The sequence below is a fragment of the Taeniopygia guttata genome, chromosome 33, assembly GCF_048771995.1.
Source record: "Taeniopygia guttata chromosome 33, bTaeGut7.mat, whole genome shotgun sequence".
Lineage (NCBI taxonomy): Eukaryota > Metazoa > Chordata > Aves > Passeriformes > Estrildidae > Taeniopygia > Taeniopygia guttata.
This window is the reverse complement of record NC_133058.1, coordinates 1,796,818-1,813,366: the sequence shown is the minus strand read 5'-3', so window position 1 is coordinate 1,813,366 and position 16,549 is coordinate 1,796,818. Positions and strand designations below refer to the sequence as shown.

At 51.7% G+C, this 16,549-nt stretch overlaps 1 protein-coding gene across 1 annotated transcript; it reads left to right on the top strand.

Annotated features, from left to right (window-relative positions):
* Positions 1–3,970: 3,970 nt before the first annotated feature.
* PSENEN (presenilin enhancer, gamma-secretase subunit) lies at positions 3,971–16,061 on the top strand. The gene is given in 5 exon segments (NM_001245447.1): positions 3,971–4,165; positions 5,191–5,251; positions 11,308–11,412; positions 15,127–15,307; positions 15,985–16,061. Coding segments are annotated over 3 exon segments (306 nt in total). The 5' UTR covers positions 3,971–4,165; the 3' UTR covers positions 15,267–15,307; positions 15,985–16,061.
* The last annotated feature ends 488 nt before the right edge of the window (positions 16,062–16,549 follow it).

Sequence of the window (16,549 nt, the reverse complement as noted above, 5' to 3'; positions counted from 1 at the left end):
TGGGTGGATTTTGGGAACAATTTTGGGGTTTGGGGGGAATTTTGGGGAGAATTTTGGAAATTTTGGCGGAATTTTGGGAATTTTGGGGGATTTTAGGAACATTTTGGGGTTATTTTGGGGAGAATTTTGGGGAATTTTGGGATTTTTGGCGGATTTTTGGGTGGATTTTAGGAACAATTTGGGGTTTTTTGGGAATTTCGGGGGATTTTGGGAAAATTGGGGATTTTGGGAAAGATTTGGGGAATTTTGGGGTGAATTTGGGAGGAATTTCGGCTTTTCGGGCAGAATTTCGGTTTTCAGGGCGGGAAATTCGCAAATTCGCTTTTTTGGGGGGAAAATTCGGGAATTCCCCCCCAAAATCCCGAATTTTTGGGGCGGAATTCCCGAATTTGCCCCAAATTTTGGGGGAATTTTGGGCATTTTTGGGGTTTTTTCTGCAGCTCCCGCGGCCTCGGCGTAGCCACGCCCCCCTGACCGAAGCCACGCCCCCTCTGGAGGAAGCCACGCCCCTTTGACCGAAGCCACGCCCCCTTGGATGAAAGCCCCGCCCACCCCCTTAAGCCCCGCCCCCTTTGCATGAACCAAATACCCCAAAAATTTGGGGGGAAATTTGGGGGACCCCAAAAAACCCCAAAAAAACCCCAAAAAACCCCCCAAAAAAAACCCCAAAAACCCCCCAAACCCCCCAAAAAAACCCCCAAATTTTGGGGCCCCTCCCCCCTTCCAACCCCCCCCAAAATTTGGGGGCCCCTCCCCCACTCACCTCCAGCCCCCAAAAAATTTGGGGGGAAATTTGGGGGACCCCAAAAAAGCCCCAAAAAAACCCCCCAAAAAAACCCAAAAAAACCCAAAAAAACCCCCCAAAAAACCCCAAAAAAACCCAAAAAAACCCCCCAAAAAACCCCAAAATTTTGGGGCCCCTCCACCCTTCCAACCCCCCCAAAATTTGGGGTCCCTTCCCCCACTCACCTCCAGCACCCAAAAAATTTGGGGAGAAATTTGGGGGACCCCAAAAAACCCCCCAAAAAACCCCCCAAAAAAACCCAAAAAAACCCAAAAAAAACCCCCAAAAAACCCCAAAAAAACCCAAAAAAACCCCCCAAAAAACCCCAAAATTTTGGGGCCCCTCCACCCTTCCAACCCCCCCAAAATTTGGGGACCCCTCCCCCACTCACCTCCAGCACCCAAAAAATTTGGGGGGAAATTTGGGGGACCCCAAAAAAGCCCCAAAAAACCCCCCAAAAAACCCCCCAAAAAACCCAAACCCCCCAAAAAACCCCAAATTTTGGGGCCCCTCCCCCCTTCCAACCCCCCCAAAATTTGGGGTCCCCTCCCCCACTCACCTCCAGCACCCAAAAAATTTGGGGGAATCCCCCAAAATTTGCACTTTCACCCCCGGGAGACCCCAAAAATTTGGGGATTTCCCCAAAAATGCACTTTGACCTCGGGGAACCCCCAAAAATTTGGGGATTCCCCAAAAAAATTTTGGGAGTTTAAAAAGGGTGGGGGGGGGGAGGGGGAGGTTTGGAGGTTTTGGGGCCCCCCCCGGAATTTTGGGGTCCCCAAAATTTTTTGGGGTTCCCCGGAGAGAAATAAAGGAGAGTTTGGAACGGCCGCGGGGGGGCGCTGTGAGAGTCTGTTGGAGTCCCCAAAAAATCCCCAAAAAATCCCCAAAAAATTCCCCAAAAAATTCCCGCCAAAAATGCCAAAAAAAATCCCAAAAAACCCCCAAAATTACCCAAAAATTCCCTCCAAAAAATCCCAAAAATGTTCCAAAAATTCCCAAAAAAGTTCCCAAAAATCCCAAAAAAATTCCCCCAAAAAATCCCAAAACATTCCCAAAAAATTCCCCCCAAAAATGCCCCCAAAAAAATCCCAAAAATTCTCCCAAAAAATTCCCCTCCAAAAATGCCCAAAAAATCCCCAAAATTCCCCCCAAAAAATCCCCAAAAATTCCCAAAAAATTCCCGCCAAAAATGCCCAAAAAAATCCCCAAAAAAACCCCAAAATTACCCAAAAATTCTCCCCCAAACAATCCCAAAAAGTCCCCAAAATTCCCAAAAAAGTTCCCAAAAAATCCCAAAAAGTTCCCCAAAAATTCTCAAAAAAACCCCTAAAAAAGTCAAAAAAACCCCAAAAATTTTCCCCGAAAAATTCCCCAAAAAGTCTCAAAAAATCCCCCTAAAAAAGTCCAAAAAATTACTCAAAATTTCCCCCAAAAATTCCCCCAAAAATCCCAAAATTTGTCCCAAAAAATCCCCAAAATTCCCTCCCCAAAAAATAATCCCCACAAAAACCTCAAAAAATCCTAAAAATTCTCCCAAAAAATTCCCCCCAAAAATGTTCCAAAATTCCCAAAAAAGTTCCCCAAAATCCCCAAAAATCCCCCCAAAAAAATCCCAAAACATTCCCAAAAAATTCCCGCCAAAAATCCCCCCAAAAATGCCAAAAAATTCCCAAAAAAACCCCAAAATTACCCAAAATTTCTCAAAAAATTCCCCCCAAAAATTCTCAAAAAATTTCCAAAAAAGTTCCCAAAAATCCCCAAAAATCCCCCAAAAAATCATCAAAAATTCCCCCAAAAAAGTCCAAAAATTTCCCCCCCGAAAAATCCCCAAAATGTCCCAAAAAATTAAAAAAGAAATCCCGAAAAATTCTCCAAAAAGTCTCAAAAAATCCCCATAAAAACCACCCAAAAATGCCCCAAAAATTCCCCCAAAAATTCCCCAGAAAAATCCCAAAAATAGTCTCAATTTTCCCAAAAAAAGTTCCCACAAAAAGTCTCAAAAAATCCCCAAATTTCCCCAAAAAAATCCGGAAATAATTTCCAAAAAATCCCCCCAAAAATACCCCAAAAATCAAAAAAAAGTCCCCAAAAAATCAGCCCAAAACCCCCCAAAAATTCCCCCCAAAAAATCCGAAAAATTCCCAAAAAATTCTCCAAAAAAGTTCCCAAAATTCCCCGGAAATCCCCCAAAATTCCCAGAAAATTCCCCAAAAACTTCCCCCCAAAAATTCCCAAAAATTCCCCCAAAATCGCAAAAAAATCCCAAATTTCCCCTAAAAATTCTCCAAAATTCTTCCAAAAAAATTCCAATAAATCCCAAAAAAAGTCCAAATTTTCCCCAAAAAATTCCCCAAAATGTTCCCAAAAAACCTCAAAAATTTCCCTAAAAAATTCCCAAAAATCCTCAATAATTTCCCCAAAAAAATCACCCCAAATCCACAAAAAATTCCCCAAAAATCCCCTAAAACTTCCCAAATTTTCACCCAAAAAATCCCAAAAAAATTCCAAAAAAAATCCCAAAATCCCCCAAAATATAAAAGAAAAAATCCCAAAATTCCGACCTGGAACCCCCAAATTCCCCAAAAAATCCCCAAATTCCCCCCAAAAAATCCAAAAAAATTCCCCAAATGCCGACCTGGAACCCCCAAATTCCCAAAATTCCAACCCTGGAACCCCCAAATTTCCCAAAAAATCCCAAAATTCCCAAAAATTCCCCCCAAAATTCCCCAAAATTCCCCAAAATTCCCCAAATTCCCCCAAATTCCCCCAAAATTCCAACCCGGGAACCCCCAAAATCCCCAAAAATCCCCAAATTCCTCCCAAATCCCGAAACATTCCCAAAATTCCAACAATGGAATCCCCAAAAATTCCCAAAATCTCCCTCAAAAATCCCAAAATTCCCCAAAATTCCCAAAAAATCCCCAAAATTCCCCAAAATCCCCCCCGCCCCCCCCCGCCAGCCCCGTTGGTCTCGCCCGCTCCGCAGTGACGTCATGGGGGCGGGGTTTACGCCCTCCTTTCCGCCGATTGGTTGGGAGGGTGGAGCCGGCGGCGCTGATTGGTCAGCGGGGTGGGGGCGGTGCCGATCTCTGGGCGTGGGAGCGGGCGGCGCTGATTGGTCAGTCGGGGATGCGCTGACGGCGCTGATTGGCTGCGGCGGAGTGGGCGGAGCTTCGGATGCGGAAGTGCCGAGCGGGATCCGCTCCCAGTAAGGCCCGGATCGCTCCCAGTGCTCCCAGTTTGGCCCAGTTTGTCCCAGTTTGTCCCAGTTTGGCCCAGTTTAGCCCGGGTCGCTCCCAGTCCCTCCCAGTTTGTCCCAGTTCGCTCCCAGTGCCGAAGTCTCGCGAGATTTCCGCGTCGGGCAGCGCAGGAGCCGCGGTGAGAACGGGGATGGAACTGGGATGGACTGGGACAAACTGGGATATACTGGGAGGGACTGGGAGGGACTGGGAGGGATTGGGATGAACTGGGATGGACTGGGAGGGACTGGGAGGGACTGGGAGGGACTGGGAGTGAGATTGGGGGTCACTGGTTTATACTGGGATGGACTGGGAGGGAACTGGGATGGACTGGGAATGGAGTTGGGGGTTACTGGTTTATACTGGGAGCACTGGGAGGGACTGGGACCTGTACTGGGAGGGGTTTGGGGGTTACTGGTTTATACTGGGAGGGACTGGGATGGACTGGGAAAGAGATTGGAGGTTACTGGTTTGTACTGGTTTGTACTGGGAGGGGTTTGGGGGTTACTGGGAGCACTGTGACTGAACTGGGAATGGGAATGAGGGTTACTGGTTTGTACTGGGAGGAACTGGGAGGGAACTGGGACAAACTGGGAGGGACTGGGAGTGAGATTGGGGGTTACTGGTTTATACTGGTTTGTACTGGGAGAAAACTGGGAGGGGTAAAAAGGGGATTTGAGGTTACTGGTTTATACTGGGAGAGGACTGGTTTGTACTGGGAGGGGACTGTGAGGGAACTGGGAGGGACTGGGATGGACTGGGAGGGGCCGTGGGTGATACTGGGAATGGGGTTGGAGGTTACTGGTTTATACTGGGATGGACTGGGAGGGGTTTGGGGGCTACTGGTTTATACTGGGAGGGGAACTGGGAGTTACTGGTTTGTACTGGGACAAACTGGGAGGGAACTGGTTTATACTGGTCCATACTGGTCCATACTGGTCCATACTGGTTTATACTGGTTTATACTGGTCCATACTGGTCCATACTGGTCCATACTGGTCCATACTGGTCCGTACTGGTCCATACTGGTCCATACTGGTCCATACTGGTCCATACTGGTCCGTACTGGTCCATACTGGTCCATACTGGTCCATACTGGTCCGTACTGGTCCATACTGGTCCATACTGGTCCATACTGGTTTATACTGGTTTTTACTGGTTTAGATGAACCTGGAGCGCGTCTCTAACGAGGAGAAGCTGCGGCTGTGCCGGAAATACTACTGGGGTGAGTGACCTTTGACCCCTGAGTGACCCCTGAGTGACCTCTGACCCCTGAGTGACCTCTGACCCCTGAGTGACCCCTGAGTGACCCCTGACCCCTGAGTGACCACTGACCACTGAGTGACCAATGAGTGACCCTGAGTGACCAATGAGTGACCCTGAGTGACCCTGAGTGACCCTGAGTGACCCCTGAGTGACCCCTGAGTGACCCCTGAGTGACCCTGAGTGACCCTGAGTGACCCCTGAGTGACCCCTGAGTGACCCCTGAGTGACCCCTGAGTGACCCCTGAGTGACCCTGAGTGACCCCTGACCCCTGAGTGACCCCTGAGTGACCCCTGAGTGACCAATGAGTGACCCTGAGTGACCCTGAGTGACCCTGAGTGACCCCTGAGTGACCCCTGAGTGACCCCTGAGTGACCCTGAGTGACCCCTGACCCCTGAGTGACCACTGACCACTGAGTGACCAATGAGTGACCCTGAGTGACCAATGAGTGACCCTGAGTGACCCGAGTGACCCTGAGTGACCCCTGAGTGACCCTGAGTGACCCTGAGTGACCCTGAGTGACCAATGAGTGACCCCTGAGTGACCCTGAGTGACCCTGAGTGACCCTGAGTGACCCCTGAGTGACCCCTGAGTGACCCTGAGTGACCCTGAGTGACCCCTGAGTGACCCCTGACCCCTGAGTGACCCTGAGTGACCCTGAGTGACCCTGAGTGACCAATGAGTGACCCCTGAGTGACCCCTGAGTGACCAATGAGTGACCCTGAGTGACCCTGAGTGACCCCTGAGTGACCCCTGAGTGACCCTGAGTGACCCTGAGTGACCAATGAGTGACCAATGAGTGACCTCTGACCCCTGAGTGACCCTGAGTGACCTTTGACCCCTGAGTGACCCCTGAGTGACCAATGAGTGACCCTGAGTGACCCCTGAGTGACCCCTGAGTGACCCTGAGTGACCAATGAGTGACCCCTGAGTGACCTCTGACCCCTGAGTGACCCTGAGTGACCGTGAGTGACCAATGAGTGACCCTGAGTGACCCCTGAGTGACCCCTGAGTGACCCCTGAGTGACCCTGAGTGACCCGAGTGACCCTGAGTGACCCTGAGTGACCTCTGACCCCTGAGTGACCCCTGAGTGACCCCTGAGTGACCCTGAGTGACCCTGAGTGACCCCTGAGTGACCCTGAGTGACCCCTGAGTGACCCCTGAGTGACCTCTGACCCCTGAGTGACCCTGAGTGACCCCTGAGTGACCCTGAGTGACCAATGAGTGACCTCTGACCCCTGAGTGACCCTGAGTGACCTCTGAGTGACCTCTGACCCCTGAGTGACCCTGAGTGACCCTGAGTGACCCCTGAGTGACCCTGAGTGACCCTGAGTGACCCCTGAGTGACCCCTGAGTGACCCTGAGTGACCCCTGAGTGACCCTGAGTGACCCCTGAGTGACCCTGAGTGACCAATGAGTGACCACTGAGTGACCCCTGAGTGACCTCTGACCCCTGAGTGACCCCTGAGTGACCCTGAGTGACCAATGAGTGACCCTGAGTGACCCTGAGTGACCCTGAGTGACCCTGAGTGACCAATGAGTGACCCCTGAGTGACCTTTGACCCCTGAGTGACCAATGAGTGACCCTGAGTGACCCTGAGTGACCCCTGAGTGACCCTGAGTGACCCTGAGTGACCAATGAGTGACCCCTGAGTGACCTTTGACCCCTGAGTGACCCCTGAGTGACCCTGAGTGACCCTGAGTGACCCCTGAGTGACCAATGAGTGACCCTGAGTGACCCTGAGTGACCCCTGAGTGACCCTGAGTGACCCTGAGTGACCAATGAGTGACCTCTGACCCCTGAGTGACCCTGAGTGACCCTGAGTGACCCCTGAGTGACCTCTGACCCCTGAGTGACCCTGAGTGACCCTGAGTGACCAATGAGTGACCCTGAGTGACCCTGAGTGACCCCTGAGTGACCTCTGACCCCTGAGTGACCCTGAGTGACCCTGAGTGACCCTGAGTGACCAATGAGTGACCCCTGAGTGACCAATGAGTGACCCTGAGTGACCCTGAGTGACCCTGAGTGACCAATGAGTGACCCCTGAGTGACCAATGAGTGACCCTGAGTGACCCTGAGTGACCCCTGAGTGACCCCTGAGTGACCCCTGAGTGACCCTGAGTGACCCTGAGTGACCCTGAGTGACCCCTGACCCCTGAGTGACCCTGAGTGACCCTGAGTGACCCTGAGTGACCCCTGAGTGACCCTGAGTGACCCCTGAGTGACCCTGAGTGACCTCTGACCCCTGAGTGACCCCTGAGTGACCCTGAGTGACCCTGAGTGACCCTGAGTGACCCCTGAGTGACCCCTGAGTGACCCCTGAGTGACCCTGAGTGACCCTGAGTGACCCCTGAGTGACCCTGAGTGACCTCTGACCCCTGAGTGACCCCTGAGTGACCCTGAGTGACCCTGAGTGACCCCTGAGTGACCCCTGAGTGACCCCTGAGTGACCCCTGAGTGACCCTGAGTGACCCCTGAGTGACCCTGAGTGACCCTGAGTGACCCTGAGTGACCAATGAGTGACCCTGAGTGACCCCTGAGTGACCTCTGACCCCTGAGTGACCCCTGACCCCTGAGTGACCCCTGAGTGACCCTGAGTGACCCTGAGTGACCAATGAGTGACCCTGAGTGACCCCTGAGTGACCCTGAGTGACCCCTGACCCCTGAGTGACCCTGAGTGACCCTGAGTGACCCCTGAGTGACCAATGAGTGACCCCTGAGTGACCCTGAGTGACCCTGAGTGACCACTGACCCCTGAGTGACCCCTGAGTGACCCTGAGTGACCCCTGAGTGACCCTGAGTGACCCCTGAGTGACCCCTGAGTGACCCTGAGTGACCCTGAGTGACCCTGAGTGACCCTGAGTGACCCTGAGTGACCCCTGAGTGACCCCTGAGTGACCCCTGAGTGACCCTGAGTGACCCCTGAGTGACCCCTGAGTGACCCCTGAGTGACCAATGAGTGACCCTGAGTGACCCCTGAGTGACCCCTGAGTGACCAATGAGTGACCCTGAGTGACCCCTGAGTGACCCTGAGTGACCAATGAGTGACCCTGAGTGACCCGAGTGACCCTGAGTGACCCTGAGTGACCTCTGACCCCTGAGTGACCCCTGAGTGACCAATGAGTGACCCTGAGTGACCCTGAGTGACCCCTGAGTGACCCTGAGTGACCCCTAAGTGACCCCTGAGTGACCTCTGACCCCTGAGTGACCCTGAGTGACCCCTGAGTGACCCTGAGTGACCAATGAGTGACCTCTGACCCCTGAGTGACCCTGAGTGACCTCTGAGTGACCTCTGACCCCTGAGTGACCCTGAGTGACCCTGAGTGACCCCTGAGTGACCCTGAGTGACCCCTGAGTGACCCCTGAGTGACCCTGAGTGACCCCTGAGTGACCCTGAGTGACCCCTGAGTGACCCTGAGTGACCCCTGAGTGACCCTGAGTGACCCCTGAGTGACCCTGAGTGACCAATGAGTGACCAATGAGTGACCACTGAGTGACCCCTGAGTGACCTCTGACCCCTGAGTGACCCCTGAGTGACCCTGAGTGACCAATGAGTGACCCTGAGTGACCCTGAGTGACCCTGAGTGACCAATGAGTGACCCCTGAGTGACCTTTGACCCCTGAGTGACCCCTGAGTGACCAATGAGTGACCCCTGAGTGACCCTGAGTGACCAATGAGTGACCCTGAGTGACCCTGAGTGACCCTGAGTGACCAATGAGTGACCTCTGAGTGACCCCTGAGTGACCCCTGAGTGACCAATGAGTGACCCCTGAGTGACCAATGAGTGACCCTGAGTGACCCTGAGTGACCCCTGAGTGACCCCTGAGTGACCCCTGAGTGACCCTGAGTGACCCTGAGTGACCCCTGAGTGACCCCTGACCCCTGAGTGACCCTGAGTGACCCTGAGTGACCCTGAGTGACCCCTGAGTGACCCTGAGTGACCCCTGAGTGACCCTGAGTGACCCTGAGTGACCCTGAGTGACCAATGAGTGACCCTGAGTGACCCCTGAGTGACCTCTGACCCCTGAGTGACCCCTGACCCCTGAGTGACCCCTGAGTGACCCCTGAGTGACCCTGAGTGACCCCTGAGTGACCCTGAGTGACCCTGGGTGACCCTGAGTGACCCTGAGTGACCACTGACCCCTGAGTGACCCCTGAGTGACCAATGAGTGACCCCTGAGTGACCCTGAGTGACCCTGAGTGACCCTGAGTGACCAATGAGTGACCCCTGAGTGACCCTGAGTGACCTCTGACCCCTGAGTGACCCTGAGTGACCCTTTGTGACCCTGAGTGACCCTGAGTGACCCTGAGTGACCCCTGAGTGACCCTGAGTGACCCTGAGTGACCCTGAGTGACCTCTGACCCCTGAGTGACCCTGAGTGACCTCTGACCCCTGAGTGACCCCTGAGTGACCCTGAGTGACCTTTGACCCCTGAATGACCCTGAGTGACCCCGAGTGACCCCGAGTGACCCCTGAGTGACCCTGAGTGACCCTGAGTGACCCTGAGTGACCCTGAGTGACCCCTGAGTGACCCTGAGTGACCAAAATCCCAAATCGGCCCCAAAATCTCCCCCAAAACCCAAAAAATCCCTCAAAAATCTCCAAAATTCCCCCAAATTTTACCCAAAATCCCAAATTCTCCCAAAAATTCCCTCCAAAAAGCAGAATCTTCCCAAAATTTTACCCAAAAGCCGAAATTCCCCAAAATTCCCCTCAAATTTCCCCAAATTGCACCTGAATTTGCCCAAAATTCCCCCAAAATACAAAATCGCCCCAAAAAACCCCAAATTCCCCCAAAAAAACCCCAAATTCCCCCAAAATCCCCCCAAAAATGCCAAAAATACGCCAAAATCCCAAATCGCCCCCAAAATTCCCCCCAAAAATCCCCAAAAATCCCCAAAATTCCCCCCCAAAAATCTCCAAAATTCCCCCAAAAAATCCCCAAAAATCAAAAAAAATCCCCTAAAAATCACCAAATATCCCCAAAACCCCTCAAAAGCCCCAAATTTCCCCCAAAATTAACCCGGTTTAACCCCAGTTTAACCCGTTTTAACCCGGTTTAACCATGATTTAACACCAGTTTAACCCAGTTTAACCCCAGTTTAACCCGGTTTAACCCGGTTTAACCCCAGTTTAGCCCGGTTTAACCCCAGTTTAACCCCAGTTTAACCCAGTTTAACCCAGTTTAACCCTGGTTTAAGCTGGTTTAAGCCGGTTTCAGGTGGTTTAACCCGGTTTAACCCCAGTTTAACCCTGATTTAAGCTGGTTTAAGCCGGTTTAACCCGGTTTAAGCTGGTTTAACCCGGGTTTAACCCGGGTTTAACCCGGTTTAAGCAGGCGGGTTCCTGCTGCTGCCGTTCCTGTGGCTGGTGAACGTGGTTTGGTTTAACCCCAGTTTAACCCCAGTTTAACCCAGTTTAACCCCAGTTTAACCCGGTTTAACCCCATTTTAACTCGGTTTAACCCCAGTTTAAGGTGGTTAATGCTGGTTTAACCCGGGTTTAACCCGGTTTAACCGCAGGCGGGTTCCTGCTGCTGCCGTTCCTGTGGCTGGTGAACGTGGTTTGGTTTAACCCCAGTTTAACCCGGTTTAACCCCAGTTTAACCCCAGTTTAACCCAGTTTAACCCCATTTTAACCCGGTTTAACCCGGTTTAACCCGGTTTAACCCGGTTTAAGCAGGCGGGTTCCTGCTGCTGCCGTTCCTGTGGCTGGTGAACGTGGTTTGGTTTAACCCCAGTTTAACCCCAGTTTAACCCGGTTTAACCCCATTTTAACCCAGTTTAACCCAGTTTAACCCCATTTTAACCCGGTTTAGGCTGGTTTTACCCAGTTTAACCCGGGTTTAACCCGGTTTAAGCAGGCGGGTTCCTGCTGCTGCCGTTCCTGTGGCTGGTGAACGTGGTTTGGTTTAACCCCAGTTTAACCCCAGTTTAACCCGGTTTAACCCCAGTTTAACCCGGTTTAGGCTGGTTTAACCCGGTTTAACCCGGTCTAACCCGGTTTAAGCAGGCGGGTTCCTGCTGCTGCCGTTCCTGTGGCTGGTGAACGTGGTTTGGTTTTTCCGTGCCGCGTTTCTGGCGCCGCCGTTCGGGGAACAGCCGCACATCAAACGCTGTGAGAGGGCGGGGAAATGGGGGAAATAACGGGAAAATGGGAAAAATGGGGAAAAAAGGGGGGAAATGGGGGGAAAAACGGGGTAAAATGGAAAAAAAATGGGGGAAAAATGGGAAAATTGGGGGGAAATGGGGGGGAAAAAGGGGAAAAAACGGGAGAAAATGGGAAAAATGGGGGGAAAATGTGGAAAAATGGGGGAAAATGGGGAAAATGGGGGAAAAACTGGGAAAAATAGGGAAAATGGGAAAAATGGGGGGGAAAATGCGAAAAAAACGGGAGAAAATGGGAAAAATGGGGGGAAACGGGGAAAATGGGGGAAAAATGGGGAAAATGGTAAAAATGGGGGGAAAATGGGAAAAATGGGAAAAATCAGGGAGGAAAATGGGAAAAATGGGGGAAAAATGGGGAAAATGGGGAAAACGGGGGGGAATCGGGGGGAAAAATGGGGAAAATGGGGGGGAAAACGAGAAAAAAATGGGAGAAATGGGGAAAAAATGGGAAAAAAGGGGAGGAAAATGGGGAAAAAATGGGAAAAATGGGGGGAAACAGGGGGAAAATGGGGAAAATGGGAAAAATGGTGGGAAATGGGAGGGAAATGGGAAAAAATGGGAAAAACGGGAGAAAAACAGGGGAAAAATGGGGAAAACGGGGAAAATGAGAAAAAAATGGGAACAATGGGAAAAATCAGGGCAGAAAATGGGGAAAAATGGGGAAAAACGGGGGGAAAATGGGGAAAAAATGGGGGGGAAAATCGGGGAAAAATGGGGGGGAAAACGGGAAAAAAATGGGAAAAATGGGGAAAAAATGGGAAAAACGGGGGGAAAATGGGAAAAAAATTGGAAAAATGGGGGGAAATGCGGAGAAACGGAGGAAATGGGAAAAATGGGGGAAAAATGAGAAAAAACGGGGAAAACGGGGGGGGAATCGGGGGGAAAATGGGGAAAATGGGGGGGAAAACAAGAAAAAAATGGGAGAAATGGGGAAAAAATGGGAAAAAAGGGGAGGAAAATGGGGAAAAAATGGGAAAAAAGGGGAGGAAAATGGGGGGAAATAACGGGAAAAATGGGGGGAAACAGGGGGAAAATGGAGAAAATGGGAAAAATGGGGGGAAATGGGAGGGAAATGGGAAAAATGGGGGGAAACGGGGGAAATAACGGGAAAAATGGGAAAAACCAGGGAGGAAAATGGGAAAAATGGGGGGAAAATGGGGGAAAAATGGGGGGGAAAATGGGAAAAACGGGGGAAAATGGGAAAATGGGGGGAAAATGCGAAAAATGGGGGGAAATGGGGAAAAAACGGGAGAAAATGGGAAGAAAAACGGGGTAAAATGGGGGGAAAATAAAGAGGGGAAAATGGGGGGAAAACGGGAAAATGGGGAAAATGGGGGAAATGGGGGGAAAAATGGGGAAAAAATGGGGAAAATGGGAGGAAAAGTGGAAAAATGGGGAAAAACGGGAAAAAATGGGGGGGAAATGGGAAAAAAAGGGAGAAAATGGGGAAAAATGGCAAAAATGGGGAACAAAATGGGGGGAAAATGGGGAAAAAATGGGGAAAATGGGGGGAAAATGGGGGGGAAACGGAAAAAATGGGAAAAAAACAGGGGAAACGAGGGGAAAAAACGGGGAGAAACGGGGGGAAAATGGGAAAAAATGGGGGGAAATAACAGGAAAAATGGGAAAAAAAGGAGGAGAATGGGAAAATATGGGGAAAAACGGGGGGAAATAATGGAGGAAAAGGGGGAAAATGTGGGAAAAATGGGAAAAAATGGGGGGAAATGGGAAAAATGGGGGGAAATGGGGGGAAAATGGGAAAAAACAGGGGGAAAAATGGGAAAAATGGGGAAAAGGGGGGGAGCAACGGGGAAAATGGGGGAAAAAAGGAAAAATGCGAAAAAAAGGGGGGGAGAAGGGGAAAAATGCGTAGAACGGGAAAAACGGGGAGAAATGGGGAAAAACAGGAAAAACGGGGGGAGAATGGGAAAAATGGGGGGAAATAACGGGGGGAAATGGGGAGAAACGGGGAGAATGGGAAAAACAGGGGGAAACGGGGGAAAAATGAGGGAAAAAACGGGAAAAATGGGGGGAAACGGGTGAAAAATGGGGAAAATAACGTGAAAACGGGGGGGAACGGGGAAATGGGAAAAATAACAGGAAATTTGGGAAAACCGGGGAAAAATGGGGAGAAATGGGGAGAAAAGGGAAAAACAGGGGGGAAAATGGGGAAAAACGGGGAGAAAAGGGAGAAACGGGGGTGAAAATGGGGATACAGTGGGAAAAATGGGGGGAAATAACGGGAAAATGGGAAAAATGGGGTGAAAATGTCGAAAAACGGGGAGAAACGGGGGAAAAATGGGGAGAAACAGGAAAAATGGGGAAAATGGGGGGAAATAATGGGAAAAGGGTGGGAAATAACGGGAGAATGGGAAAAATGGGGAGGAAAACAGGAGGAAAAATGGGGGGAAATAACGGGAAAATGGGAAAAATGACAGAAAATGGGGAAAATGAGGAAAAATGTGGGGGAAAACAGGGAAATGGGAAAAATTGGGGGGAAAACGGGGAAATTGGGGGGAAATGGGGAAAAATCATGGAAAATAGGAAAAACCGATGGGGAAACAATGGGAAAAACGGGGGAAATGGGGAAAAGAACGGAAAAAATGGGGAAAATGTGGAAACAATGGGAAAAATGGGGAAAACGGGGGAAACAATGGGAAAAATGAGGGAAAATGGGAAAAATGCGGGAAACAACGGGAAAAATGGGAAAAATGAGGGAAAGAACAGGGAAGCAACGGGAAAAATGGGGAAACAATGGGAAAAACATTGGGAAAAATGGAACAAATTGGGAAAAATGGGAAAAACAATGGGGAAAATGGGGAAACAATGGGAAAAACATCGGGAAAAATGGGGCAAAACAGGAAAAATGGGGAAAAAAGGGGAAAACAGAAGGGAAATAGCGAGAAAAACGGGAAAATGGTTTTTGGGGTGATTTTGAGTTGGATTTTGGGCTGATTTTGGGCTGATTTTGGGGTTGATTTTGTGATGATTCTGGGGTGATTTTAGGGTTGATGTTGGGGTGATTTGGGGGCTGATTTTGGGTCGATTTTGGGCTGATTTTGGGGCTGCTCTGGGGCTGTTTTTGGGGTGATTTTGGGATGGATTTTGAGTTGATTTTGGGCTGATTTCGAGTTGATTTTGGGTCGATTTTGGGATGGATTTAGGGTCGATTTTGGGCTGATTTTGGGGTGACTTTGGGCTGCTTTGGGGATTTTTTTGGGGCTGATTTTGGGGTGTTTTGAGGTGATTTTGGGGTGGATTCGGGGTCGATTTTGGGGTCGATTTTGGGTTGATTTTGGGGTGATTTGGGGGCTGATTTTGGGTCAATTTTGAGTTGATTTTGGGGTGATTTTGGGATGGATTTTGAGTTGATTTTGAATTGATTTTGGGCTGATTTTGGGGGCTTTGGGGATGGTTTTTGGGGTAATTTTGGGATGGATTTAGGGTCGATTTTGGGCTGATTTTGGGATGGATTTTGGGGCTGTTTTGTGCCGATTTTGGGATGGATTTTGGGCTGATTTTGGGCTGATTTTGGGCTGATTTGTGCCGATTTTTGGGCTGGTTTTGGGCTGATTTTGGGCTGATTTTGGGCTGATTTTGGGCTGATTTTGGGCCGATTTCGGTCTGATTTTGGTCTGATTTTGCCGCCTTTGGCCCCTGGCAGACGTGCTGCGCTCGGCGCTGGGGGCGGGGCTGTGGGGGCTGGGCCTGGGGCTGTGGGTGGGGCTGTTCCAGACCCGCCGCGGCCAATGGGGCGCCTTGGGCGACGCCCTCAGCTTCACCCAGCCAATGGGAGAGCCCTGAGCCCGCCACGCCCCCGCAGCGACCAATGGCGGCGCAGAGAGGTGAGGGAGCGGCCAATCAGGGAGGGAGGGGGCGGGGCTTGGCGCTGATTTGGGGCGGGGCTTTGCTCAGCCAATAGAAGCGGTGGATATTGGGGGCGGGGCTTGGAGCGGCCAATGGGGAAAGGGGAGGGGCGGAGCTTGAAGGGGAGAAGGGCGGGGCTTAAAGTGACCAATGGGAGAGGCCGTAGGGAGGGTGGGGCTCTGAGCAGCCAATGGGAGAGGCGGGAGGTGGGGGCGGGGCTTAGGGTGGCCAATGAGAAAGGCGGAAATTGGGGGCGTGGTCTGAGGCAGCCAATGGCAGGGGAGGAATGGTGGGGAGGGGCTTAAAGCGACCAATGGGAGAGGTCTGAGGGGGCGGGGCTTCACTCAGCCAATGGGAGTTAGCCGATAGTGGGCGGGGCCTGGGCCAGCCAATGAGAAAGCCCCAAGATGAGGGCGTGGCTCGCAGCAGCCAATGGGAGAGGTTGTGGGCGTGGCTTGTGGGCACCAATGGGAAAATAGGGGCGTGGCCTTAAAAGTGGGCGGAGCCATTGAGACACAACGCCCTAAAGTGGGCGTGACCACCCCAAAAGTGGGCGTGGTCACCCAAAAAGGGGCGTGGCCACCCAAAATTGGTCGTGGTCACCCCAAAAGGGGGCGTGGCCTTCCCTTTTAGCCCCTCCCCTTTCCTCCCGCAGGAGCGATGACGTCATCCCTGCCCCGCCGGAGCCCCGCGCCCTTTCCCCAATAAAGACGTTGGCCACGCCCAAATATGCAAATGAAGGAGGTTTTATTGGTGGAGGGGCGTGGTCAGGGTGGGTGTGGGAGTGGTCAGGGTGGGTGTGGTCACGGTGGGCGTCATCAGGGTGGGTGTGGTCAGTGTGGGCGTGGTCAGAGTGGGTTTGGGCAACATGGGTGTGGTCAGAGTGGATGTGGGCGTGGTCAATGTGGGAGTGGTCAGTGTGGGCGTGGTCTGAGTGGGTGTGGTCAATGTGGGCGTGGTCTAGGTGGGTGTGGTCAATGTGGCTGTGGGTGTGGTCAGAGTTGGTCTGGTCAGTGTGGGTGTGGTCAGAGTGGGTGTGGGAGTGGCCTCGGTGGGTGTGGTAAATGTGGGCGTGGCCAATATGGGTGTGGTCAGTGTGGGCGTGGTCCGGGTGGATGTGGGCGTGGTCAGAGTGGGTTTGGTCAAGGTGGGCGTGGTCAGAGTGGGTGTGGTCAGTGTGGGAGTGGTCAGTGTGGGTGTGGTCGATGTGGGCGTGGTCA